This window comes from Phoenix dactylifera, chromosome 9, assembly GCF_051530095.1.
Source record: "Phoenix dactylifera cultivar Ajwa chromosome 9, Ajwa_hap1_PhDact_Kaust_v1.1, whole genome shotgun sequence".
In the NCBI taxonomy this organism is placed as follows: domain Eukaryota; kingdom Viridiplantae; phylum Streptophyta; class Magnoliopsida; order Arecales; family Arecaceae; genus Phoenix; species Phoenix dactylifera.
Genome location: NC_143198.1, coordinates 5,399,913 through 5,427,345, shown reverse-complemented (window position 1 = coordinate 5,427,345; position 27,433 = coordinate 5,399,913). Strand labels below are relative to the sequence as shown.

Below are 27,433 nucleotides of genomic sequence, written 5' to 3'. Positions count from 1 at the left end.
TTACATCATTCTTATAACAATTCATAAGAGCATGATATAACATCGCCAAAGACTCAAAAGTTCTAATCATATTGTTTATATACACACACACACATACATACAAACATACATACATATATACATAAATAAATAAATAATGAGGGATGTTTTTCTTTTGAAAAGACAAGTGGATTCTTTGGCACAATTTTGTAAATTGAAACCCAAAGTGAGGGAGCAAGCCAAACGAGGATTCTGGAATCCGGACGCTTCCAAAAGAACTCCAGGCTTCGAGTAGAGTCCTCTGTAAACCCAGTGAGTCTCAGCTCCGTGGAGGCCCGACCCAGTGGCGTTCTGGAACCCACGACTCCCAGCGAGGGAGCCAGAGACGCGGTGCCATGACCACCCGGATCACTCCCGGCGTGGGAGCCAACCTTCTCGGTCAGCACGCCGCCGAGAGGAACCAAGACGCCACCACCTACGTCGGCAATCTCGACCCCCAGGTACTCTACCCCTCCTCCTCCTCCTCTTCTATCTCTCCCCCATCTCGATTCCAGATATTCTTGCGCTCTTCTTGCGTTGGTTTCATGGCTAGGCTTTCCAGAACTTTTCATTATCTTGGTGGCATGGGGTCGATATTGTCTTTGAAAAAGGGCTCGTGGTGATCTCTTTGAGTGTAATCGCTTAGGTTTTCGTGATTAGCGCGCAATTTCCGTCTTTTCAATAAAAGTATTGCAGGATTTTCTATTGGAACGGTATATTTAGATCTTAGGTGATGCACAAAATACAAACTTCTAAAAATCTTTGTGAAGTCTTGTTAGAGAGCACTGGTTGGACTATTACTTGTTCAATTTTTCTTTCTTGAGTTGATGAGTATATTGGCGATGGTGAATTTTTGATGACACTTGCCATTTTGATGGTAACTCATATGATCATGGCAGCACATGTCCTCTCAGTTTTGTTTCGTATAAGTGGTTGTCATTATCTTTGCGTATAGTAGAATAGAGTTTTGGAGTTCCCGTTGGAACAAATAAAATAACAGGGAAAAAAATTTCTTTGATCATCCAGTGCCTGTTAGGTGATGCCTTATGATGACCATGATGATGTTTTCTTCCAATATGCTCTCACTTTAGGATATTTGAACCTTTTTAATAATTACATTATGACTGAAAGACGACTACTAGCTTGCATTTCTCTTGTCCGCTATTGAACTGCAGGAGATATGGTTTGATGTGGCGAGTGGGATGGTTGTAGACTGCCGTGGTTCGTGTGGCTCTGTTATGATGTATGGTGTGGCCTGCTGATCTTGTACCCCTGCCTGGTTCGGCTTGAAATGAGGGAAAGGGGTAAACAGCTGTATAGGATTGGACAATTTTTAGCTGTCTCCCCTAGTTCTCTGATGTAGCCAAGTGAAATATCCAGATTATTAAGCAACTAGTTTCCTGCAGCTGGTTGCACACAAGGTTCACATCAAAAGTTTCCAACATGGGTTTGGTGTTGACCTAGAGAATCATGTTGCAGAAACTTACTTCACAGAACTTATGTTATGCTTTCTCCAGAAAAATCCTGCCCATGTTGCATTTTCAGTCTCGGATGGTATCTTGATTGGCATTCAAAAATTAGTGATTTTTTTCCTTTTAAATTACATGGCATATTTCTTCCTCTTGGATTGCTTGTAGTAATTCCGTTATCTACCTTGCTCATTTATTTTATGTTTCCGACCATGTAAGGAATATCACAAACTAGTAATTGTGCCTTAAAACAAAAGAAACTTAGTGAAATGCCTCCCGACAAAGGCTAGTGAATAGTGCTTAGAAAATTGTACAAGCACATGCCAAATCAATTTTCTATTCAACTAAACATCTTTTTTAATTGTATCTGTACCATGTCATGGAAGTACCCCTCAATGATGGATATGAAATAGAGAACATGTGTTCTGGTCTAAAATTAATTTATTATTGTTAAAGTAACTTTTTACACATTTTATTAATCTTTTCCTTTTTATCAGTGCAAGTACTTGAGTATGCAAAATCCTTTTGGTTTTGTTTTCTCTCAGACTTTATTAGGTTGCTGGGAAGATGAAAGAAAAGAAAAGATGATTAACAGAAGGAGAAAAAGTAAATTTGTATTTTTCTCTCATTTGGTTGATCTAAGAGAATCTTGAGGTGGGCATATAGATAGGTTGGGTTAGTTATGGGTTTGGTTATATTTGGATTGGGATTTGAAGTTAGCAAATACATAACTTGTCCAAATTTGATTGGTTCGAGGTAATGCCTCCCTATACTCAACCCACCTGGGTTCAGGGCAGGCATCAATCAACCTGATCAAAATTTTAAAAAATACTAAATATGCCAAATATAAAATATAATGATAAAAACCTCTTTCTCCCTCCTGCTTTCGACCCACATCCTCACTACCTTTCTTTGCTTCTTTTTTTTTTTAAAAAAGAAGATATATAGGCCTAACCATCTCCAGATGTTCCACTACTTTCTTCCCTCTGAACATTGATCCCAGTTGACAACCCTCCTCGTTGTGACTTCTATCAACAACAGCCCCGACCTGACTATTCTATGCATTCAATGATGGGATCAACAACTATAAGCAGCTATCACAGAAAGGAGAGTTGTTAGGTTTTCTTGACGTATATGTTCCAATTTCGATTTTTATTTTTTGGGTTGAAATGACTATGGAAAAACCTAGGATTTCATTGAGAATAGTGAAGGACAATTTTAGGGATTTATTGTGGGAAATGCAAGGACAAAGAGGACTTATGATGCAGGACAATTTGTAGGGCTGCCTGCTTATGCATTGGTGGACCTAATGATTTAAAATTTTTAGAGTTTTGCTCTTTTTGGTGCTTCTTGTACAACTTCAGAGGAGAGGGCTGAAAGAAAATTTTTGTGTATTAAAGGATGTATAGAAGTCTTCTAGGCCTGCCCTACAGTTTGGAGAACAGAGTTTGATGCTAGAAATAGTGCTTTTAGGATTTTAAGGTTAAAGTTGGGGGTTCAGTATTGTCCTAAGAATTTCAGGCAATACTGGAAGCTTCTGCAAGTTAAAGAGGGGATTTGATGAAGAAAGAAGAGGGAAAGTAAAGGAAATAGATAGGGAAAAGAGAGTAGGGAGGAATACTAGAGAAAAGAGGGAGAGAGAGAAGAGAGAAGAAAGAAACCACTTTGTTTCTCAACAATACCAACTCATACAAATTCATCACTATCCTTCCACTATACCATGTACAAGCATGGCTTCGGCCCTAGGTAACCAAATAAAAATAAAAAGAAATTTGGCTGCCAAGTAATTTAGACTCTTAAGTTACATAAGGACCAGGTACCTAATATATAAAAAAAACATGTAATTTGGGATCAAGAACTTACATGTCAAGTAACCTAAGGGCCAAGGAGTCTAATATCTTATATCTAAAACAAATACAAACTTGCTTAATTTGGACTGTCAAATATCTTTGATGCTCCAATATGTTCTATTGATGCTTCTAGCAATTGGATAAGGGCTTAGATCATTATAATAGGAAATTTGCTGCATGATCCAGGTCCTTGACTTCATCAGCTGAGAGAGGAGTTTAGATTGGCATGAGAATGTTGAAGTTTTGATGGGATCAAGTGAGAAATTTTTGTGACTAATGAAGGCAGCTAAAGATTGGTGAAGGAGCTTCGTCCTAAATATTGAGACCTAACCAGGTCTAGATAGAGAAACTGAGGACTGCTTGTGTAATGTCCGGGCCCAATACAGACCGGGCCCAATACTGTAGGGCCCAGTTGAATAGTATTGGGCCAGGGATGGGTTAGCTGGCCCAAGATGGCCATAATCTCCCGCCTGAGGGCTGAAAAGACAAGACCACCAGATGGCCAACGGAGAAACCCCCACCGGCATGCAAAACAGGAGCCCGCCACCTCCTCCCCCTCGGCAAATGAGCGGTGAGCTGGCCTGAGGAGGAGGGGCAACTGGTGGCTCCCGGAGCAGTGAGGAAGGAGAGAACGCCACCTCTCCTTTGGGGTCAAGTCATAAGCTCTGTATTTAAAACCCCTAAGATTTGCTAACCCCGAACTGAATGTACCCTCCCTAAACCTCTAACCCTCTGGATGTACTGCACCAGAGAGCCAAGCCTTGGAGCTGGAGGCGGAAGGGACCCTGCAGCCTTAGGAGAGGAAGGAGGGAGTTGCCGAGAAGGAGATACTGCCCAACTCCAGTCAACCGAATCAAGGTAAGGCTCTGTAAGTAGGTCTCTAGGCAAGGACAGAGTGGAGGTACCCCTCTGTGGGGTATTCTCCCCTCTGTTTCACTGATGAAACAGAGGGGAGGAGACTGGCACAGAGAAGAGGAGACCGGCATGGGAGGAAAAAAAAAAAAAAAAACAGGAGGAGGGCCGTGGGCCGGACCCACGGGCTGCGGGCCGGACCAACAGGCCGCGGGCCGGCCTGAGAACGGCCCGAACCCGAGCCCAATGTCACCCGGGCCGAGCCCACCCGAACTCGGCCTGCGGATGACCGGCCCCGGCCGGGGCCGCCCTCGGGCAGAGGGGCAGCCAAGGGGCCGCCGGGTCTGGCCGTACCGGCGACAGACGCGGCCCCGAGGCCGCCAGCCTCAGCCGAGCCCCCGCCTCTCCGTCGGCGAAGAGGTGGCGGCACGACACACACACACACAAAAAAAAAAAAAGAGAGAGAACTTACCTCGGACCACGGCCTTACCTCGCCGTGGTCGGAGCCGGTGAAGACCCCCGGAGGAGGTCCGGCCTCGACCTCGCCTCCCGGCCCTCCCCCTCTTCTCCGGCATCACTTCGGAGAAGGGAAGAAGGGGTCGGCCTCCCGCCGTCGTTGCCCGAGGGAGGAGAACCCTTTCGGCCGATGGATCGGGGGGCGCAGCATCTCCCCGGTCGACTGCGAAGGAGGGAAGGCGGCCGGGAAGGGGCTTCGGCCGGAACAGGAGGGAACCGGAGGCGGAGGAGGCCGGGAAGGGCCTCGGCGGAAAGCGGGGGAGACGAAGAGACCGGAGGAAGGGGAAGATGGAGAGACACGGGCGAAGAAGGGGGCCGAAGTCTCTGGAAGCCCCCGGAAGAAGAAGAAAGAAAGAAAGAAAAAAAAAAAAAAGAAGGGGAGAAGGCCCTTAACGGGCTGCCTAGCGGGTCGGATCCAAGTTCGGATCCGAAACCCGTTAGGCCCAAATAAATGCAAATAGGTTTGGGTGAGCCCAATGATCCAAGCCCAATCGAATTAAACGGGTCGACTAAGCCTGATTGATGTTGGATCTGAACCCGACCAAGCCTGAATGAACCCAAAGTAAGCAATTGGGCTAAATGTGAACCCAATTAAACTCAATTCAGCTGGGTCCGAACCATGTTCATAATAGGTTGACCCCAGCAGGCCCAATTAGCCCTAAAACAGGCCCAGACCAGGCCCAATTAAATTGGCAGAAGGCCAAATTGGCTAGGAAAAAGTGGACTTAACCACAAATCAGGCCCAACCTTTTCCTTAGAGGCCCAATCAGGCCTGGTAGACTCAAATTTACTTAAATTGAGCTAAAATTTAGGATAAATAGAGGATAATGCAGGTCTTATATGGTTCTAGGAATTAAAGACCCGCCGTCTGGACTCAAGAATTGACAACAACTTATTGTAAGTAATCTGTCTTAATCCTATCGTAGATCTTGTATTACGTTTTATAAGATGAACCAGTGTTTTTTTTTTATACAATTTGAATTGTATGCATGATTAGTGAAGAATGTAAGTAACCTGTTCTAATCCTGTTTTGGATCATGTCATGTTATTAATATTTCCTCAGCATTTCTTTTAAGTATATATGTTTCATGCTTGATATGTTACAATGCATAAGTAACTTGCATGAACCCAGAAGCTATGGCTATGTATGCAACATGATGATACTGATATTTTAATCATGCATGTAAGTTTATAAAGTCTTAGCTAGCCCAGAGGCACTATAATGGGCTCAAAGATTCTACTGAGAATGACTGAGCCGCCAGTGGCTGAATAGTAACTGAGCTTGCCCCGCCAGTGGCTGAATAGTAACTGAGCCTGCCCCGCCAGTGGCTGAATAGTAATTGGGCCTGCCCCGCCAGTGGCTGAATAGTAACTGAGCTTGCCCCGCCAGTGGCTGAATAGTAACTGAGCCTGCCCCGCCAGTGGCTGAATAGTAACTGAGCTGGCCCCGCCAGTGGTCGAGTCTGACTTCGCAGTAGCATCCGAGAGAAAAAGGACCACGGCATGCCGGGGGCACGGTTTCATATGCATATATTATGAAAATTTTGTGATTTGCACTACTACCTTGTTTAAATTGCATACATATTATACCATGATGATTATTAGATAAACATGCATGTCAGCTTCTCAAACCCTGATTTACATGTTTAGCCTACTGGTTGATCCGGTAGGATTATGCAGGATTACTTACTGAGCCGTGTAGCTCACATCTGTTTATGCTTCGTTTTCTTTCAGATCCTCATCAGTGATCGCCACCAGATATGTTTTTATTTTGTTACAGAGCTTCGTATTTTTTGGAGAAGCTTATATACTTTTGTACATTTGAATAGCATAGAAGTTCTGTATTTTTGGTTTCAAACTTGAAGGTTGTACTGCAAAACTTTTAATATATATATATAAGTTTGAATCCTTTTGGCTACCTGTTACTCCTGTATGAGGCTGCGTGCTACTGTGGGCGATAGTCGGCAATAGCACGGCCGTGTCACGGATCCGGGTCCGGGGCGTGACATCTAGTGGTATCAGAGCCTTAGGTTAAACAATAGAATAACCATGCCTAAGGAAAGGGGTAGTTAAGAATGTCACTGTCATAGAAAATGTTATAATATGCTAGTTTATCATAATCTCACTGTAAAAATTTTTGACTGCTAGGCGATCATTAGGAAGATATGGACGACGACCGGAGACCACCCTCCCCGGAGCCCAGCGAGCGGTCAGCTTCCCCGGATACTCCACGGTCTGCAGTGGGTCAGGCAGGCCTAGCCGGAGTGTATCAGCTCATGGCACAAGTGCTGCAACAGCAGCAGATGATGCAGCTGGCCGCTATGCCATCAGCAGACTCCTGCTATGAGAGGTTCCGCCGACTGAACCCCCCGACCTTTGAGGGTGGGTCTGACCCTATGGCGGCAGAAACATGGATCCGGGAGATGGAAAAGATGTTCCGAGCCCTCCACTTTCCTGATGAGGTGACAGTCCGACTGGCGACCTCTATGCTGACAGGAAACGCCGAATACTGGTGGACGGCCATGGAGACGGCTTATGCCGTTGATGGACTCACCTGGAGGGACTTTAAGAGGATGTTTTACAATCAATATTTTCCGGACTCAGTTCACCTGGCGAAGCAGAATGAGTTTTTGACGCTGACCCAGACTGACCAGATGTCCGTTCTGGAGTACGCCAATAAATTTAACGAACTGGGACGATTTTGCCCCCAGTTCATGGAGGATGAGAGAAGTAAGGTGAACCGGTTTGAGCAGGGATTGAGGTACGGGATTCGGTCCCGAATATCCTCCCATCTATTCTCAAGCTACAAAGATGTACTGGACCGAGCCTTGAAGGTTGAGGCTGACCTGATACGGTCCGGAAGAGAGAGGGAGGACCTGAAGAGGACCCGGTCATCGGGAGCACCGAGTAGTGGGTCTGGAGGCAGCAAGGGGTCTGTGCCCAAGAAGAGACAGAGCAGAGGCTGCCCCACCTGTGGCGGAAACCACAAGGGTACCTGCATGAAGAAGACCGAGCTTGTTATTCTTGCGGGCAGACAGGACACATCGCTCGCAACTGCCCTAGCCGAAAGAAGGACGAGCCCAGACATACTGCACCAGAGGACCAGAGATCGAGGGGTAACCCTCGAGTTTTCGCACTGACTCGACAGGATGCCAGTGCTAGCGATCAAGTGGTGACAGGTACACTTCTGGTCAACTTGGTTCCTGCCCTCATTCTATTTGATACTGGTTCTACGCATTCTTTCGTGTCAGTTAGCTTTTCCAGACAATTACATAGCACATCTGAGAAATTAGTGGAACCATGGCATGTTGCTACACCCCTTCAGAAAACCGCAATTGTTGACACTAAATATAAAGATTGCATAATTCAGATAGGGGAAAAAGAATTAGAGACAAATCTTTTACAGCTTGACATGCAAGACTTTGATATTATCTTGGGCATGGACTGGATGTCACAGTATCACGCCCACATTGATTGTTACCACAAGAGGGTAGTATTTCGGATACCTGGGGAGCAAGAATTTTTCTTTCAGGGCGATATACCCCTTCAAGATGCTCCTACACTACACTTTATTTCTGCCTTGAAAGCTGGAAAGGCTTTGAGAAAAGGGTGTATGGCCTATCTGGCCTGTGTAGTGGATACCCAGAAAGAGACCAAACTGAAAGATATTCCAGTAGTCAGAGAATATCCGGATGTCTTCCCGGAGGAATTACCAGGATTACCCCCAGACCGAGAGATCGAATTCACTATCGACCTCGCACCAGGAGAGGGGCCAGTCTCCAAGGCTCCTTATCGGATGGCCCCTGCTGAGTTAAGGGAATTGAAGGTACAACTACAAGAACTCCTGGATAAAAAGTTCATCCAGCCTAGTGCGTCGCCATGGGGAGCTCCTGTCCTGTTTGTGAAAAAGAAAGACGGGAGTATGCGGCTATGCATCGATTACCGGGAATTGAACAAGATAACCATAAAGAACAAATATCCCCTACCCCGGATCGATGACCTGTTTGATCAGCTGCAAGGCGCCCAAGTCTTCTCCAAGATAGATTTGAGGTCGGGTTACCATCAGCTGAAGATCAAATCTGAGGATGTGCCAAAAACTGCATTTCGAACCAGGTATGGGCATTATGAATTTCTGGTTATGCCTTTTGGACTGATCAATGCCCCGGCTGCATTTATGGACTTGATGAACAGAGTCTTTAAACAATATTTGGATCAGTTCGTGATAGTTTTCATCGATGACATTTTGATATACTCAAAGAGCCGGAAGGAACATGAAGACCATTTGAGGGTGGTGCTACAAATCCTTCGAGAGAAGAGGCTGTACGCCAAGCTGAACAAATGTGAGTTCTGGCTGGACAGTGTGGCGTTTCTCGGCCATATAATCTCCAAGGAAGGAGTGTCAGTGGACCCCAAGAAGATAGAAGCGGTGGTGGATTGGCCTCGTCCTACCAACGCCAAGGAAATAAGAAGCTTTTTGGGATTAGCCGGGTATTACCGGCGATTTGTGGAAGGGTTCTCCAAAATAGCTACCCCCTTGACCCAGTTGACTAAGAAACGGGCCAAGTTTATCTGGGACGGCAAGTGTGAGAGGAGCTTCCAGGAGCTTAAACAAAGGTTAGTTTCTGCCCCAATTTTAACATTGCCGTCCTTAACTGGAGAATTTACTATTTACAGTGATGCTTCCAAGAACGGGCTAGGCTGTGTGCTGATGCAAGATGGCAAGGTGGTAGCCTATGCCTCGAGACAGCTGAAACCCTATGAACAGAACTACCCGACACATGACCTGGAGTTGGCCGCAGTAGTGTTCGCCTTGAAACTTTGGAGACATTATTTGTATGGCGAACACTGTGAAGTGTACACCGACCACAAGAGCCTAAAGTATATATTCACCCAGAAGGAATTGAATATGAGGCAAAGAAGGTGGTTAGAACTCCTGAAGGATTATGACCTGAGCATTAAGTACCACCCAGGGAAGGCCAACGTGGTGGCGATGCCCTAAGCAGGAAATCAGTAGTGGGCTCCGCCGCGTTACTCACCACTCAACCACAGATTCAGGGGGATCTCAATAAACTGCAGGTTGAGGTGGTTACCCGAACTACAAAAAGTTTGCTGGCCGCTTTGAGCATACAACCAACCTTGATCGACAGGATAAAGGTCGCCCAGCAGTCTGATGAGCACATCTGCCAGCTCAAGGATGAAGTGGAGAAAGGGTTGCGACCCGAGCTCCAAATGCACCCAGATGGCACTCTAAGGTTTGGCCATCGACTGTGTGTACCGGCAAATGTTGACCTAAGAAGGAAAATCATGGAAGAGGCCCACCAATCCCGTTTCTCTATTCACCCAGGCAGTACTAAGATGTACCGGGACCTTCGGGAACATTACTGGTGGAAGGGGATGAAGAGAGAGATAGCTGAGTTTGTGGCCCGATGTTTGACCTGTCAGCTGGTAAAAGCAGAGCACCAGAGGCCGGCAGGGTTGCTGGAACCAATAGAAATTCCTGAATGGAAGTGGGAGCACATCACGATGGATTTTGTTACAGGACTTCCTAGAACAGTAAGGAAGAATGATGCGGTATGGGTGATAGTTGACCGTCTCACAAAATCGGCCCACTTTCTACCATTCAGAATTGGTACTCCTTTAGACAAGCTGGCCCAATTATACATCGACGAGATTGTACGCCTGCACGGAGTACCAGTGAGTATCATTTCTGATCGTGACCCCCGATTCGTGTCCAGATTCTGGGGAAGCTTTCAAAAGGCCATGGGTACCGGACTGAGGCTCAGTACAGCATACCACCCCCAGACTGACGGCCAGTCAGAGCGGACAATCTAAACTCTGGAAGACATGTTGAGGGCTTGCACTGTGGACCTAGGTGGAAATTGGGATAGTCATATACCACTGGTGGAATTTGCTTATAACAATAGTTACCATTCCAGTATCCAGATGGCCCCCTACGAAGCCCTCTATGGGAGAAAATGCCGGTCCCCCTTACACTGGGATGATGTCGGGGAGCGGAAAATGCTAGGCCCCGAACTGGTCCAGCACACCAGAGACAAGGTACTACTAATTAAGCAAAGGCTTCAGGCTGCCCAAGACAGACAGAAAAGATGGGCTGATAGAGGAAGAAGGGCCTTGGAATTTTTGGAGGGAAACTTTGTCTTTCTAAAAATTTCTCCATCGAAGGGTATCACCCGATTCGGAAGACACGGCAAGCTAAGTCCCCGCTACATCGGCCCATTCGAGATTCTTGCCAGGATAGGCAAGGTTGCTTACAAATTGGCCCTACCCCCGGAGCTATCGGGCGTACACGACGTCTTCCATGTCTCACTACTGCGGAGGTACATCCCGGATCCCAGCCATGTGGTGCCACATGAGCCCCTGCAATTAAATAGAGATTTAACCTATGAGGAGGCTCCCCTGCGCATCGTCGACAGAAAAGAGCAGATCCTCCGAAGGCGCACCATTCCCTACGTTAAGGTCCAGTGGACCAATCACACTGAAAGGGAAGCCACCTGGGAATTGGAAGAAGAGATGCGACAGTGTTACCCTCAGCTCTTCGAGAACCAAGGTATGCTTAATTTCGGGGACGAAATTTATTTAAGGGGGGAAGGATGTAATGTCCGGGCCCAATACAGACCGGGCCCAATACTGTAGGGCCCAGTTGAATAGTATTGGGCCAGGGATGGGTTAGCTGGCCCAAGATGGCCATAATCTCCCGCCTGAGGGCTGAAAAGACAAGACCACCAGATGGCCAACGGAGAAACCCCCACCGGCATGCAAAACAGGAGCCCGCCACCTCCTCCCCCTCGGCAAATGAGCGGTGAGCTGGCCTGAGGAGGAGGGGCAACTGGTGGCTCCCGGAGCAGTGAGGAAGGAGAGAACGCCACCTCTCCTTTGGGGTCAAGTCATAAGCTCTGTATTTAAAACCCCTAAGATTTGCTAACCCCGAACTGAATGTACCCTCCCTAAACCTCTAACCCTCTGGATGTACTGCACCAGAGATTCAAGCCTTGGAGCTGGAGGCGGAAGGGACCCTGCAGCCCTAGGAGAGGAAGGAGGGAGTTGCCGAGAAGGAGATACTGCCCAACTCCAGTCAACCGAATCAAGGTAAGGCTCTGTAAGTAGGTCTCTAGGCAAGGACAGAGTGGAGGTACCCCTCTGTGGGGTATTCTCCCCTCTGTTTCACTGATGAAACAGAGGGGAGGAGACTGGCACAGAGAAGAGGAGACCGGCATGGGAGAAAAAAAAAAAAAAAAACAGGAGGAGGGCCGTGGGCCGGACCCACGGGCTGCGGGCCGGACCAACAGGCCGCGGGCCGGCCTGAGAACGGCCCGAACCCGAGCCCAATGTCACCCGGGCCGAGCCCACCCGGACTCGGCCTGCGGATGACCGGCCCCGGCCGGGGCCGCCCTCGGGCAGAGGGGCAGCCAAGGGGCCGCCGGGTCTGGCCGTACCGGCGACAGACGCGGCCCCGAGGCCGCCAGCCTCAGCCGAGCCCCCGCCTCTCCGTCGGCGAAGAGGTGGCGGCACGACACACACACACACACAAAAAAAAAAAAAAGAGAGAACTTACCTCGGACCACGGCCTTACCTCGCCGTGGTCGGAGCCGGTGAAGACCCCCGGAGGAGGTCCGGCCTCGACCTCGCCTCCCGGCCCTCCCCCTCTTCTCCGGCATCACTTCGGAGAAGGGAAGAAGGGGTCGGCCTCCCGCCGTCGTTGCCCGAGGGAGGAGAACCCTTTCGGCCGATGGATCGGGGGGCGCAGCATCTCCCCGGTCGACTGCGAAGGAGGGAAGGCGGCCGGGAAGGGGCTTCGGCCGGAACAGGAGGGAACCGGAGGCGGAGGAGGCCGGGAAGGGCCTCGGCGGAAAGCGGGGGAGACGAAGAGACCGGAGGAAGGGGAAGATGGAGAGACACGGGCGAAGAAGGGGGCCGAAGTCTCTGGAAGCCCCCGGAAGAAGAAGAAAGAAAGAAAGAAAGAAAAAAAAAAGGGGAGAAGGCCCTTAACGGGCTGCCTAGCGGGTCGGATCCAAGTTCGGATCCGAAACCCGTTAGGCCCAAATAAATGCAAATAGGTTTGGGTGAGCCCAATGATCCAAGCCCAATCGAATTAAACGGGTCGACTAAGCCTGATTGATGTTGGATCTGAACCCGACCAAGCCTGAATGAACCCAAAGTAAGCAATTGGGCTAAATGTGAACCCAATTAAACTCAATTCAGCTGGGTCCGAACCATGTTCATAATAGGTTGACCCCAGCAGGCCCAATTAGCCCTAAAACAGGCCCAGACCAGGCCCAATTAAATTGGCAGAAGGCCAAATTGGCTAGGAAAAAGTGGACTTAACCACAAATCAGGCCCAACCTTTCCCTTAGAGGCCCAATCAGGCCTGGTAGACTCAAATTTACTTAAATTGAGCTAAAATTTAGGATAAATAGAGGATAATGCAGGTCTTATATGGTTCTAGGAATTAAAGACCCGCTGTCTGGACTCAAGAATTGACAACAACTTATTGTAAGTAATCTGTCTTAATCCTATCGTAGATCTTGTATTACGTTTTATAAGATGAACCAGTGTTTTTTTTTTTTTATACAATTTGAATTGTATGCATGATTAGTGAAGAATGTAAGTAACCTGTTCTAATCCTGTTTTGGATCATGTCATGTTATTAATATTTCCTCAGCATTTCTTTTAAGTATATATGTTTCATGCTTGATATGTTACAATGCATAAGTAACTTGCATGAACCCAGAAGCTATGGCTATGTATGCAACATGATGATACTGATATTTTAATCATGCATGTAAGTTTATAAAGTCTTAGCTAGCCTAGAGGCACTATAATGGGCTCAAAGATGCTACTGAGAATGACTGAGCCGCCAGTGGCTGAATAGTAACTGAGCCTGCCCCGCCAGTGGCTGAATAGTAACTGAGCTTGCCCCGCCAGTGGCTGAATAGTAACTGAGCTTGCCCCGCCAGTGGCTGAATAGTAACTGAGCCTGCCCCGCCAGTGGCTGAATAGTAACTGAGTTGGCCCTGCCAGTGGTCGAGTCTGACTTCGCAGTAGCATCCGAGAGAAAAAGGACCACGGCATGCCAGGGGCACGGTTTCATATGCATATATTATGAAAATTTTGTGATTTGCACTACTACCTTGTTTAAATTGCATACATATTATACCATGATGATTATTAGATAAACATGCATGTCAGCTTCTCAAACCCTGATTTACATGTTTAGCCTACTGGTTGATCCGGTAGGATTATGCAGGATTACTTACTGAGCCGTGTAGCTCACATCTGTTTATGCTTCGTTTTCTTTCAGATCCTCATCAGTGATCGCCACCAGATATGTTTTTATTTTGTTACAGAGCTTCGTATTTTTTGGAGAAGCTTATATACTTTTGTACATTTGAATAGCATAGAAGTTCTGTATTTTTGGTTTCAAACTTGAAGGTTGTACTGCAAAACTTTTAATATATATATATAAGTTTGAATCCTTTTGGCTACCTGTTACCCCTGTATGAGGCTGCGTGCTACTGTGGGCGATAGTCGGCAATAGCACGGCCGTGTCACGGATCCGGGTCCGGGGCGTGACAGCTTGCATGGTGGCTAGGTTGGGTTTGGGTTGAGCGACTTTGAATGGGTTTATGATGGGCCAATCTAAATGTGCTTTTTACCCAAGTGGGTTTGTGGGTCCTGTTGTTAGTTTGTTGCATTTATTGAGAAAGTGGTTAAGATATGACTATGTTATTTTGAACTACTTGCACATTTGCTATTTTCTTCCAAGATTCATTCCTTTTTTGGCAAGGTAAATTTTAGTTCACCTGAGAAAATGTTGGCCCTTACTTTTTTCTTTGTTGTTGTTACATGAATTTCGCAATGCAAAAGAATATTTTCTTCTTTCTTTTCTTTCACTTTCTGATCAATCGAACACAGCCCCAACATAAAGTTATGGGTATAAGATTGGCATGCATTTGGTTATTAAATATGGAAATCAACACAATGTTTCGCTGTACTATTTATTCTTACAGTTTTAAAATATAAATATTATGTTAACTCCTTGAAAACCATGTTCTTGCAACATGCTTGCGTTGAGTTGTGAAATTTGGTATATATAAGCATGTTATGATTTGACAAAGACATAATGGATTTCAAATTTCATATTCCATTGTCTCTACTACCATAATGTTAAAGGCTTTGATCGTCTGCCCCTGAGTCTTTGAGCTGACCTCTTCATGTCTCATTCTATACATGCCCCCTTCATAAAAACATACACCCAACTTGGTTCAATTCTATCTTTTAGTCAAAGTCTCAAAGAGTTCACGGAGGTGCATGAATAAAATATAATATTCTATTTATCAATATAGTTTGTTAACAAAAGTATATAGGATCGCACCCACCCATTCTCTTCTCATGTGCATTGCACATGCTCAATTCTAGTGCAATAAAATGGAATTTAGTTACTTCACCTTACATTTCAAATGCTCAACACTAGTGCATTGCTTATGTTCTGAGCCAGCTCAGCTCTAGTTCTTCCGTATGCAGATTGACTTGATAATAAAAGCTTATAAGATACATCATAATGATTATTAAGAATAATTTTATATCCTTGAAATTTATTCACTGATAGAGCTTTAGCATCTTCAGTGTGCCATTGTCACAATAGGCCCTTGTGAAGTAGGCTATATTTTTTCCCCTCAAAAATGGAATGCTTACATCTAGATAAAGGCACCATAAATCTTTCTTCATTTTATTTATTTATTAATTTAGTGTTGGGGGAAGGGGTACATTATGGTGACATTAAAGTTATGTAGATGCATCTTGTACTCACAATTTATTATGTTATTTTTCATTTTACAGGTTACTGAGGAGCTACTATGGGAATTATTTGTCCAGGCAGGTCCTGTTGGTAAGTTAATGCTGCTTTGTCATATCATATATTAGTTAAACTATTTTATACTCATGCTTGGTGAAACAGCATGTTTCACTTGTGACACATTGTAAAGCATAGTCATAAGTGGGCAATGTTGGAAGCTTAGAACAACTATAAGCATGCATTACCAATTAAATGAACAGTTGTGTGCACCTAATACATCTTAAAGTGTACTTGAGAGATGTTAGACATAAGCTTGAGCCATCAGATGCAAAAATCCTAACCAACTCTCTAAGTATAGGGACACTGCAAGTAAGAAATGTCATTTATTTGAGGTATCAGCTATAGCTTGTATGCAATAGCACCTGGATCCTAGTTTCAAGATTTGCTCTATCAGCATTCAGCACTTCTGTATCACGCTGTATCTGATTCCCATATTTGTTTCCATGTCTCACAACTCTCTGGCTCTTGTACCTTTTTTTCTCAATGTAAGATAATTTTTTTGCATATTTTGAGATGAGTTTGGATGAGAAACCTGTGACTGCTTATCCAATGTGCTTGTAATCCTGGACTGTTTTGGTTGCAAATTTGATGGATGAGAACATGACATGAGCTTTATCTATGCTTGAACTAAAGATGAGACAAAATGACATGCCTTGAAGTTATGTGTGTTTAGCTCATTTTGTGCTGCATCAGACCATTCAGAACGGCAGTTGCATTTCATATTTTTGTAGAGCTTAATCTAGCAAATTTGGCTTTAATGATTCCGTTTTAAGCCTATGTAAAGGATAAACTGGTAAATAACTGAACTGCATATTTAATGTTGGGTAAGATAGGTTCCACTGACTAGTCATAATGCATAAAGAGTTATGGAACTTTCTGGACACATAGATTAGAATTGGCTATCTTTTTGATATGAACCTCCCCTTTCTCATCAGAAACTGAGGATAGCATGGCAATCTTAGCACTACTGAAGGTAGGAGTAAAAGATAAAGTAGTGAAAGCAGCCTAATTTAGTGACTAGAATCCAACTTTTCATACTTATACATTAATATTTTTGGAGAACATATTTCTTAAGAGCTCAAGCTTTTGGTAATTTCTCATGTCTGGCTTAAGGTCCTAAAAGCCATAGTCTAAAAGAAAATTGCTCTTATGGTTTATGGGTTATATATATGGGTGTCATTTAGGCTATCTAGTTCAAGCTAGCATCTGACCAAGCTTGGCTTGAAATTAATTTTGAGGCTGAGGTTTGAGAGCGAGCTTAGCTCATTTATTATTTGATTGAGCTTTTCGACCCTGTAATTTTGAACTGAGCTGGATATCAGCCTATTTCAATCAACTTGGTAACCTTAAAATTGAGCCAACATCAGTTGAAGTTTGTCTCAAGATTGAATCAAACTTAATTCAAGCTGAGTTCGAGCTTGAATAAAAGTTTTACCTGATTCTAACAATTTTTTAAAATCCATGAATCAAAACCTTACTCATGAACCATAATATCAACTATCAACAAAACAAAGAATCAAATATATTATCCATGACACATAATATTTTATTAAGTGCTGTAAACCTTACCCTATAGAATCTATTCTAATGGCTGATTGCATAATATATTCAAATGCATTATAAGGAAAAATGCAGGGGTGCAACTGTGATACCTCCCACCCCCCCACCCTCCAAATAAAAAAAAAAGAAAAAAAAAGAAGGATTTTTTACCTCTGGTCAGCCATGTATTATGGAGGAATTAGTGTTTTGTACCATAATGCCACTATGTACCAACCGACCCCATGAATTGCACTGATCTCATTGTGCCAGGTGATCTAGTTGTGAGGAGCCTTTTTTTTTGTGGGTCCCTTTTTGTGACACCAGATGGGCCCTTAGCATTAATATATTTGTTGTTATACTCCTTATTTTGAACCTTATCAAGACAAGCCTGATCGAGCTGTCTTTTTGGCAGGCTCATTTTGAATTAATTTTGAGTCTAAGAATAGAGTCGAAGCTCAGCTCAACTAACATTGAACTGAGCCTGATTGAGCTTATATTCAAGGCAAGCTCGAGTACAACTCGCGCTGCTTGGATCAATCGAACACTAGTTCCATGTAGACTAGTAAAATTGAATTCCGTCTTACTTCATTCTGGTACTACAAATTTAACTTTACTGTGCAGTTAATGTCTATGTTCCAAAAGATAGAGTTACAAATCTTCATCAAGGATATGGGTTTGTGGAGTTTCGTAGTGAAGAAGATGCAGATTATGTAAGTATTGCATGCATATTCATGTTTCTCTCCTGTCTTTTTTCCCCTCCATTCATATTTATTATTTATTCATGTAGCCTTATTTTTTGGTGCTGTCAAGCTGTATATTATCTCCAAAAATGAGGGCTCCTTTTTCTGGTTTAATTTTTTGCAGGCTATCAAGATTTTGAATATGATCAAACTATATGGGAAACCAATACGTGTAAATAAGGTGCGATTGGTTTCTGTTTCCCTAGAATCGCTCTTCATTTTGGGCATCTTTATGTTCTCTAAATCAATAATATATATATATATATATATACATATACATATATGTATGTACGGTACGTTACGTACGTACGGTACGTTACGTACGTTACGTACGGTACGTATGTATATTCAACAAGTTGTTAAAGAGTAAGCTTCCTAGAGGAAAGTATCTAAAGTACTCTGCAAAGGGAGCATCCTCAATCTTTTTGACTTTCTAACTTTGATATGGGGAGTCTGCTCCCATTTTTCCTGTTCCAAGTTTACTCTCACGCCTTTTTCCTTTTCCAGTTATATCATTTTTTAAATAGAGAATAATAAATTTATTCCTTTTTCTTTTTTCTTCAATCTTTCTCTCTTAAAGAGGAGTAAATGTGTATCAATTGAATATCTGAATCACAAGATAAGCTGACAATTTGTTATATCACATCTTAATTGCTCACCATAGATCAAAGCACAACTTGCATTGCTTATGATAGGAGGATAGCCATCCATGGAATCATGTGCAAGATAATTCACATAATTCAGGATTCATGTTCTGGTTCCAATCTCTGGCTAAAATGATGGAGGGTTGATGTTTGATTGACAGTGACATAAAAACACATCAAGCTATGAAGTGTATCCAAATTTACTAGTTGTTATTGTTATGTTCATGGCAAATCATGTGCAACTGCTCTCTAGATGATTGCTTTCAGTTTGATACACTGCATATGATGGAACAATAGCCAGCCACAAAATCAACCATGTGCATCATGCCTGGAAATGCTTCCATGTTGGTTGCTTTCACATGAGCTACTTGGGGCTTCTTATTTCTGTATTGTTATCTCACAATGCTGTGGGAATATTTATTGGCTCGAAAGATTTTGCATGCTGGAACTGGTTGAAAATGTTTATCTTACAAAATTTGTATGTGTTTAAGGCGTGGTGTAAGAAATTTATAGTCTCCACCTAAATTCATTCAGTATTCTCCTATATGGCTCATTACATTTAGAGAATTTTCCACGTGCACTTCATCTTCTGGGCAATGCTAAACGTGCTGTTAGGAATGTCAGAAGAATTATGCAGCAGCTGAGATGATTCCTTATGTTCTGGGAATCTCAAATTGCATGAGCTTGTTATTTTAAAAAATTGGTGCCTTCTGATGGGGGATAACTTTCATATCCTATGCATGTAGCAATTACCAACTTTTGCTACATGCTTTGATGAATTTTGTTTTCTTTCTATGAATCTTTGCTGACCTTTGTAAGTCATGTCCTTTTTCCCTATATTTTATGAAAATGGTGAACTTTATTTGAATCTGCCAATGATTTAGTATGTTTCTATATAATCTATTTCTCTCAGTTTCTATTTTTAGATGCCATGCTTCTTCCTGAATTTTCTTCCCAATTTTTCTCAGACTATGACTTTCTCACTTGGTTTTCAACTACAGTAGCTGAGTTTTAGTTAATTTGTAGCTAACTGCTGACTGCGAATTACTTTATTAGCCTAATCTGAGCTTCTGAAACTGTCTCTCTCTTTGTTAAAACATAGCTAGATAGGGGCCTCCGCTGATCATATCTGTTGTTTCCTATCATTTTCCCCCCTTTCTTTGATTCTGACAAGTGTCTTGCCCACCTGTGTGTACCTGAATGAACAGTTGAGGATGTTTCCATATTTAGACTTCTGATAGGAACTGCTTGTTCTCCTTCCTCTTCACCTGCCCTACTGCATGATGTCAATTGTTCTGTTGTCCACGTATTAAAAATATCTAGCAAATAATCCCTTATAGGAATATATGGTGGCCATCCATCTCTTTGCATCAAGAGAAAAAAGTTTTTCATCAGACAACTTTTGGATTATCCATCTAATTTTCTTCCTATTTTCAGGCTTCCCAAGACAAGAAAAGCTTGGATGTGGGGGCAAACCTTTTTATCGGTAATCTTGACCCGGTAAAAGTGTTTTCCATCGATAATTTAAACATACTTAATGTCCATGTGTTAATTTATGATTTAATGTATGCTTCTTGTTATTTGCTGCAGGATGTAGATGAGAAACTTCTTTATGATACATTCAGTGCATTTGGAGTTATTGTGACTAATCCTAAGGTGATGCCTCTTCTAATTATTCTCATTGGCTGAATTTTAGTTCTATGTGAGAAAAAAGATATTCATATTTGGAGGAAAATTACAACATGAAATAATGATTGAGTTAGTATTTTGATTGTTTGCAGCATTCCTGTTAGTAATAATATTTCCATGCATGTGTGCACTGAATGACTGAGAGGGAATTTTGGACAAAAGATGTACATTCTTCTCATTTGTTGCCTATATTGGGTCATGGCATCTTAGGAACTAATTTAATTTAGTTGAGCATTAAGTTTGATTAGTTCATCTCTCTTTCTCCCATCTCTCTCTCTCTCTCTCTCTCTCTCTCTCTCTGCATTGACGGAAGGACATCATCATGATCATTCTTATTGAAATGATTGCATGAAGTTTGGTATTTAGAAATGAAGCACGTGGATTGTTTTGATATCCTTAAGATGTCAGAAGATGGATTATATTGCAAATTTTCTATGTTTTACAAATCTTAGATTCATGATGTGTGATTGGCCAACTGGCCAACTATAAGAGGTTAAAGCTCATGCTACCAAAATTCTAGAGTTAATCCTTCCCCAGTGTTAATGAAAACAATTTTGTTATAGCATTGGAATGCCTATGTTGTTGGTACAATATTATTTACTTTCTGTTTGCTCCCAAATTTACCTTTTAGTTCCATCTATGGGGTTGCATTTTTTTTTCTTTTGATTAGTTTTGACTACATTTGTTAAAGTAGGGATGCAGCAAGGGCAACTTAATCCCAAACTGGAGCTGACCAACCTGTTTTATTGGTTGGACTGACCAGATATGTAGGATTTCTAGGTTTGCTGCTACCATTTCAATTTCATGTTGGGTTGAGTTTTTGTTTAGGATTGGAGCAACCTGCCTAAAGTTGAATGTAGGAGCAATGTTGCTAAGATTGGGATAGGATCCTATAATGGAATAGAAGGTGGTCAAACTTGATTGGCTTGTGGATTATATATCATAGACCATAAGATTTTTTTAGTTTTTATAAAAAACATAAAAAATATAAAAATTGTAGAATTAAGTAAGAAGTCCCAAGAAAGAGGAGAAATTGGATAATCAGTGAGAAGTCTGCTGTAACAAGAGTATTAGCAAGATTTAGCATGGTAAAAAGAAGAAAACAGGGTTAAGTTTCCTTAAAATCAGAAAACAGGAAACAGAATTGAGGAGAGTTGAGGAGGGAGGGAAGAATTGTAAAATAAAAGAATAAAAGAAAGGAGAAAGGAGCAAGAGGCCTGCAGCAATTTATTTTATAAATCTTCCTCAGGAAAATGAATGCTTGGACTCCTTTTCTTCTTTTACAAGCACTTTTAAATGCTATATAAACAGCAGAACAATACTTGCTTAATATTGAATGAACTGGATCTTGGATTGATATGGATTAGAATTCTTCATGCTAAGCATTCATATTAGGAAACTAGGTACTTGACAATTATTACTTGAGAAAACCAGCTGGCCATTTATTAGATCCCAGTTTGAATTCAAATAGAACTTTAAAAGGAAGAGAAATCATTACACCTCAATTTGAATTCAAATAGAACTCTTTAAGTGGAAAATAAAATGAAGAAACTTTAGGTGTCCTAAGCTCCTCTTAGTCAATCATCCAAATCAGCAAAATAATTCCTAAAGAAGGATATCAAGTGCGTGAACAGTGCACAAACAGCTTATTTAAGTGGACTGGATGATCCGATGGATCAGACGAACCATGAGTTGGATTGTACAATCCAAATTTGGATCACCATCCTCTCCAAAAAGAGATCCAAGTTCCCCATTCGTTTCATTTTGGAGTTGTTTTGTTCCAGATCATACAATCTGGGTTGTGGATTGCCCGATTTTAATTACAGTGCCTAGATGTGGCTAGGGTTGGGCCAAGTCATGTTTGTGTCCACTTATCGTCACATCTATGCTCAATGCTCCCGCAAAGCCTTTGCAAGCCAGGAATATGGAGCCAAAAGGGGACACAAAAGGATGAAGAGAATGCTAGATTTTGTGTTGCCCTTAGTCTAAAATGGCACAAGGAATGTGAGTGAGAGTGCATCATGGGAACAAGTTTGTCACCATAACTTGGTGATCCTTGCTTATAAACTCATAGGTGCTCTACTAATGGATCAGAACTTGTTGATCTATATTTATCAGTGGTAGGTAACTGTGACTACATTTGATGTGAAATTATTCTGTAATATAATTACATATCAAAACCCCAAGTTTAGCCAAATAGATAGCGGAGGGTGAGAGAAAAAGAGGGTCTTTTGGAGTTGATGCTGGGATTGCCTTCCACAACAGAAGCTAATCATCAGTTTAGAGATAAAAAATTGAGCAGCTGTTGCCAAAAATAGAAGAGAGCTAAATGGAGATCTGAAGAAGAGAGAATGGTAAAAATTTAACCAACTCTGATTTGTATATGAAAATTTTTTGTTAGGTAATAACTAACTATAACTTTTCCTCATTATTACCAGGTGTCCTTTTTCAACCGAACTAGTTTGTGCTTAAATAAGCCAAACTGATATGATATATCACTAGATGCAAGAATAACTCTGCTACAGCCTGTCCTATTACGTTTGATCTACCATCTGTACTGAATACTCCAACATAATCCTCCATAGATTCAAAATGTAGGATAAATCTCAACCAACATCCGTCAGGTTTTGCTTTTCTTTCACATATCCTGTTATTCTTCCACAAATTAGATCAAAAACATGCACAATAATAACAGGCCAATTTATACTCGACAACTGTTTAACCTTGAAAAAATTCAGCACTTGATATGTTTGTAGATTGGATGCACAACACAGGCATGATATGTTCATCTATTAGAATTTTAAATAAAGGTCACTGGAAAGTTCAATTAATACCTAAATTCATATTTGAATTGAACCGTAAAAGTATGATTTCCAATGCAAAATTGATAATGGATGTGATGGTGAACCTAATGAATATCAAATCAAGGTCCATTTGAGGAATGGAAGGGTTGGATGTATTTAGGTCTGAATTCAGTGCCTTACTACTCATCCATGTTGAAGTCTGAATTTGCATAGGAAAGAAAAATTAAGTGACTGAAATCTAGCCTAAGATCTTGGGATTTAGCATTGAAGTGGAGTGCAGAGGTTTAAATTAAAATAAGAAGAGGGTTTAAAGGGCCTGTCGAACAACTCGATTTGTGCAACATGGTTATAACTCAATAGATGGATTAGGTGGAGATCTATATGGGAAAATTCTAGGATCAATACTTGGAACTGAGAACATGGAAAACAGATTGAAATGTAGAAAAATTAAAGAAGTAGAGTATAAAAGAACAGAAAGTGGAGGAAATAGTAAGGGAAGAGGAAAGATAATACCTAGCGCCCTCCACTAAGAAAGTTTCAGATCGATGATTTGACGGTCTTGCACTTCTGTTACAGATTCACATGACAAGAGGAAAAGAAGTCATTCATTGATTCACCATTCTTCATTAAAATTCTAGGTCCCCTATTTATAACAGAAAGGAACCTTAATGATTTATAGTCCCGAAACTAACCTCCATAAGACATGGTTACTATTCATGGTTGCTGTAACATAAACAGTTTTGTGAAAGATATGATTACAGATTTAATATCAGTAAGCTGTCAAATAAGATTTGAGAGCTTTTGATCTGTCTTTGATTCAAAACAAACCATTAGAAATAAAAGAAAAATACAGCAAATTGACGACTATTGTTCACTCTAGGAGAAATGTCTTGGCCCGTTGCCCTCCGATGGATCCTTGCATCTTACCTCCATCGGCCTGTGAAGCATGACATTATCTGAATCAAGCATAACATGATACCCACATCTTATCCATGAACATCGTTTAATTCCTCCCATCCTCTGAGTGTTAGTTTGATGATAACTATATCCATTTGGTTGAGCAACAGGTGTTTCATAATAAGCCGTTAGTATTCTTGAAGGTGCCCACTGTATGTGGTCAATTGAGGGATCTCATGGTGCTTAAGCCAAAGGTAGTGTCTATCATATTGAATGACAAGTAAAGCTAAATTAGATCTGTATGTTCTTTCCCAGTAATTCCTCCTTTTCCACTTTTCTGGAGGAAAATTGTCTACAATATTTTAGCTTTTTTTTTTTGTTTTTTGTTTGTAAATGTTCATTCATCTTGGATTTCATTGCACATAGATGCCTCTTTTTAGGTGCTTGTGCTTTTTATATTTGCCCTTTGGCAGTGCAAACTGATCATTGTTTTCCCCCTTCTCCCTATTCAGATAATGCGAGATCCTGAAACTGGGAATTCTCGAGGTTTTGGCTTTATTAGCTACGATTCCTTCGAGTCATCTGATGCAGCAATAGAGGTAATTTCATCAAGTTAGCTGGATTCATTTAAATTAGTTGGCATATTTTGAATGCAATGTGCTGTATATTTGATGCAAGTTATTTGAAAGTCATAGAAATTCCTTGTCTGAATGATGCAATAGGTGTTAGGTGCTTTGCTGCTTTCACATCTTATTTTCTTTCATTTTCTTCTGCATGTGTTTCTTGTTTATACAGTCTATGAATGGTCAGTACCTGTGTAACCGGCAAATCACCGTTTCTTATGCATATAAAAAAGACACTAAAGGGGAACGCCATGGCACTCCAGCAGGTACGTTTCTTTAATCTCTAAAAGTTCAGAGCCTGGCAAGCATCAGACTAGGTGCTCGGAATTCTGAAATGATATTTTTATGTTTTGTTTGTTTGGCACTATGCAGAGAGAGTTCTAGCGTCAAGCAACCCAGGAACTCAAAAGAACAGGCCACACACCTTATTTGCAAGTGGGCCACCAACACTCCCCAACGGGCCCCAGGCAAATGCAGGTGTTGGCGCACCGATCCCCCCACGACCCTACGCCAATGGTGCGATTCCACCCGGACCAGTTCGGCCTCCTCCACCAATGGGCCAGTTTCCTCCCCCCATGCAGATGGCAGGGCCCCCATCATGGCCTGGCCAAGCACAGCCACCCAGCCAGTCCATTCCACCACCTACCATGCTACCGCCACCGCTCCAGCACTATCGGCCTCCTGCGCAACCGTATAGTATGCAACCTCCTCCACCTACAGGCATGGTGAGGCCACCGCCGCCACCTTCTTTGTGGAGGCCGCCGCCGCCGCCACCACAGGTAGGTGCACCATCGATGCCTCTGCCTCAGATGTCCATGCCACTGCCGCCGCCGCCAAGTGCTCCACCCCAAGCACGACCTGCTGCTCCAAATTCTATAGGATGAGTTGTCGGAAGCATGCACTAATGAATTGCCCAGGAGTTTTAGACTCTCCTATGGTGTGGAAAATTTGGATGATTATGTGCTTGTTGGCCACTTCGGCATATTTTGGGACAAGACATTAAGTATCCTACAATCGAATCTCGCCTGATGAACGGAGAGTAGAAAGTGTATGGGAATCTCGACGTGTGAGAGCAAGCATATGCAAGTGATGGATTGGTGTCAAGATCCACCTTGCTTTGACACTATGCTCAAGTGATGATGTGCCTGGAAGATGATGAAGATTCAAGGCTCACTGTGCTAATTAAAAATAGAAATTGGTTATGAGTTCATACTTTTTATTTATGCTATGGCTGCACATATTATCCTGGAGAGCATTGCCAAGTAGGGATTCTATCGAGTGATAATTTTTCTTCAGATGAGGTAGTGAATCTCCTGCACCCTAAGTTGTAAGAACTTTCTGCCGTTTAAGTACTCGTCAGATTTTAAATGGCTGATATTAATGGCACAGTCGCCTGCTCTTTTTCTTCCGCGTAAGAGTACTTACCAAAGCTATATCAGATGACGGTCTAGGTTATAATTACTGCCAAGTCCTTGAAAAATGATATTCAGACATGAAGAACATGGGGATCCAAGTTCTCCGGTAAAGTCCAACTTTTACCTAATTTTTGCTCAAGAATGGACGCTCGTGGATCGAGTTGGATCAAATTGGACAGATTGCATACGGTGAATCTACGCCCTAACCCACTTGGACCTTTGTCATCAAATCCCTCTGGGTGGCTCATGGCCTTTTTTTTTTTTTTTTTTTTTTTTTTTTTTTTTTTTTTTTTTTTTTGCTAAAAAAAAGGGGTAGGGGGGAGGAAGGGACAAGCCCACCCCCACGTAGCAGCCCCCAACTGGGCCTCCGCCCCGCCAGGAGAATGTTCGATGCGGGCAGAAATGGCCGTGTGTTGGGCACCCCGACCGGTTTTACTCATACCCTCCCCACCCGTGGGCCCGGCTCAGCTACTCCTCTGAGCTCTGGCTCGAGTCCCACGTGTGAGTACGTCATACCCGGCACCACCTCGGCTACTAGCGGTTCAAGAGCGGTCCTACACCCATGGCCTTCTTTTTTACCTCGAACTTTACTGTAGCTAGCCTCTCCTCCTCTTCCTTCTCTCTCTCTTCTCCCTCGTCCTTCTCAAGTCGCTTCTCGCCACAGCCTTGATGCCTATGGCCACTTCCTTTGCCTCAAACTTCGCCATGCCAACCTCCTCCTCCATCACTGTCCACCCCCTGCTCCCCTCTCCTTCATTTTCTCCATCCTTCTCAAGGTCTGCACCACTGCCCGCTCCCTCTTCATGAGCACCTAGGTCTATGATCAAGCCCTTGAACCGGTGGTTTTGTTGGCAATCTTTTTGGCCATGATGTTCTTATCTCCTTATATGTTGAGTGCTCTGATATGGTGTCTACTCACAAGATGTTTGACAAAATATTTGTTTGAGATGCCTCTCTTCTCTCCAAGCTCACTTCCAAATGCATGAAGTAAGCTTTCTTGTAAGTTAACCATGACAACTTGAGTTATAGTGCAACTTCAACAATCGTGCTCCAAAGAGATCTATGGAGGCCATTATGCTGGGGATTTGCTCCTGGTAACAAACCTATGATGGAGAATATTTCTTTGCATGCTTGTAGAAATATCGTTAGGCCCAACTTAGGAGGTGATTTTGTTGAGCTCAAAAAAGAATGATAGCTTGCAAGTTCTTACAAAGATTAGTAATGCTAAAAGTAAAAGAAATCTAATCCCGAAAGAAAAGAGAAGAAAAGTTACATAGATGTCCTGTAACTCACATCCGTTGAAGCATTGTAGTGCATTAAGTACTATCCTTCATTCATGGGAAGTATTTGATGTATTTGATGTAATACAACTTTTCAGTGAGGAAAGATGGTCAGTACTTGATGCCATACAACTTGTAAGTGAGGGGATGAACTACACGTCATCTGTATAACTTTATTATACAAGACGTCTATGTTATCATACCATTAACGAGCATGGATTCAT

The 27,433-nt window shown here is 42.7% G+C and overlaps 1 protein-coding gene across 4 annotated transcripts; it reads left to right on the top strand.

The window, feature by feature from the left end:
* The first annotated feature begins 203 nt into the window (after positions 1–203).
* LOC103705390 (uncharacterized) lies at positions 204–25,922 on the top strand. Of its 4 annotated transcripts, none has more exons than XM_008789087.6 (9): positions 226–479; positions 15,563–15,611; positions 17,739–17,827; positions 17,982–18,038; positions 19,939–20,001; positions 20,092–20,157; positions 24,404–24,490; positions 24,687–24,780; positions 24,887–25,922. In XM_008789087.6, exons 1-9 carry the CDS (start codon positions 375–377, stop codon positions 25,396–25,398), a joined length of 1,122 nt encoding a protein of 373 aa, XP_008787309.4. In that variant the 5' UTR covers positions 226–374; the 3' UTR covers positions 25,399–25,922. The 4 variants fall into 4 exon arrangements, with proteins under 4 accessions (XP_089781388.1, XP_008787309.4, XP_089781387.1 ...); XM_089925261.1 differs by lacking the exon at positions 226–479 and adding an exon at positions 1,356–1,572; XM_089925260.1 differs by lacking the exon at positions 226–479 and adding an exon at positions 6,440–14,048.
* Positions 25,923–27,433: the final 1,511 nt, after the last annotated feature.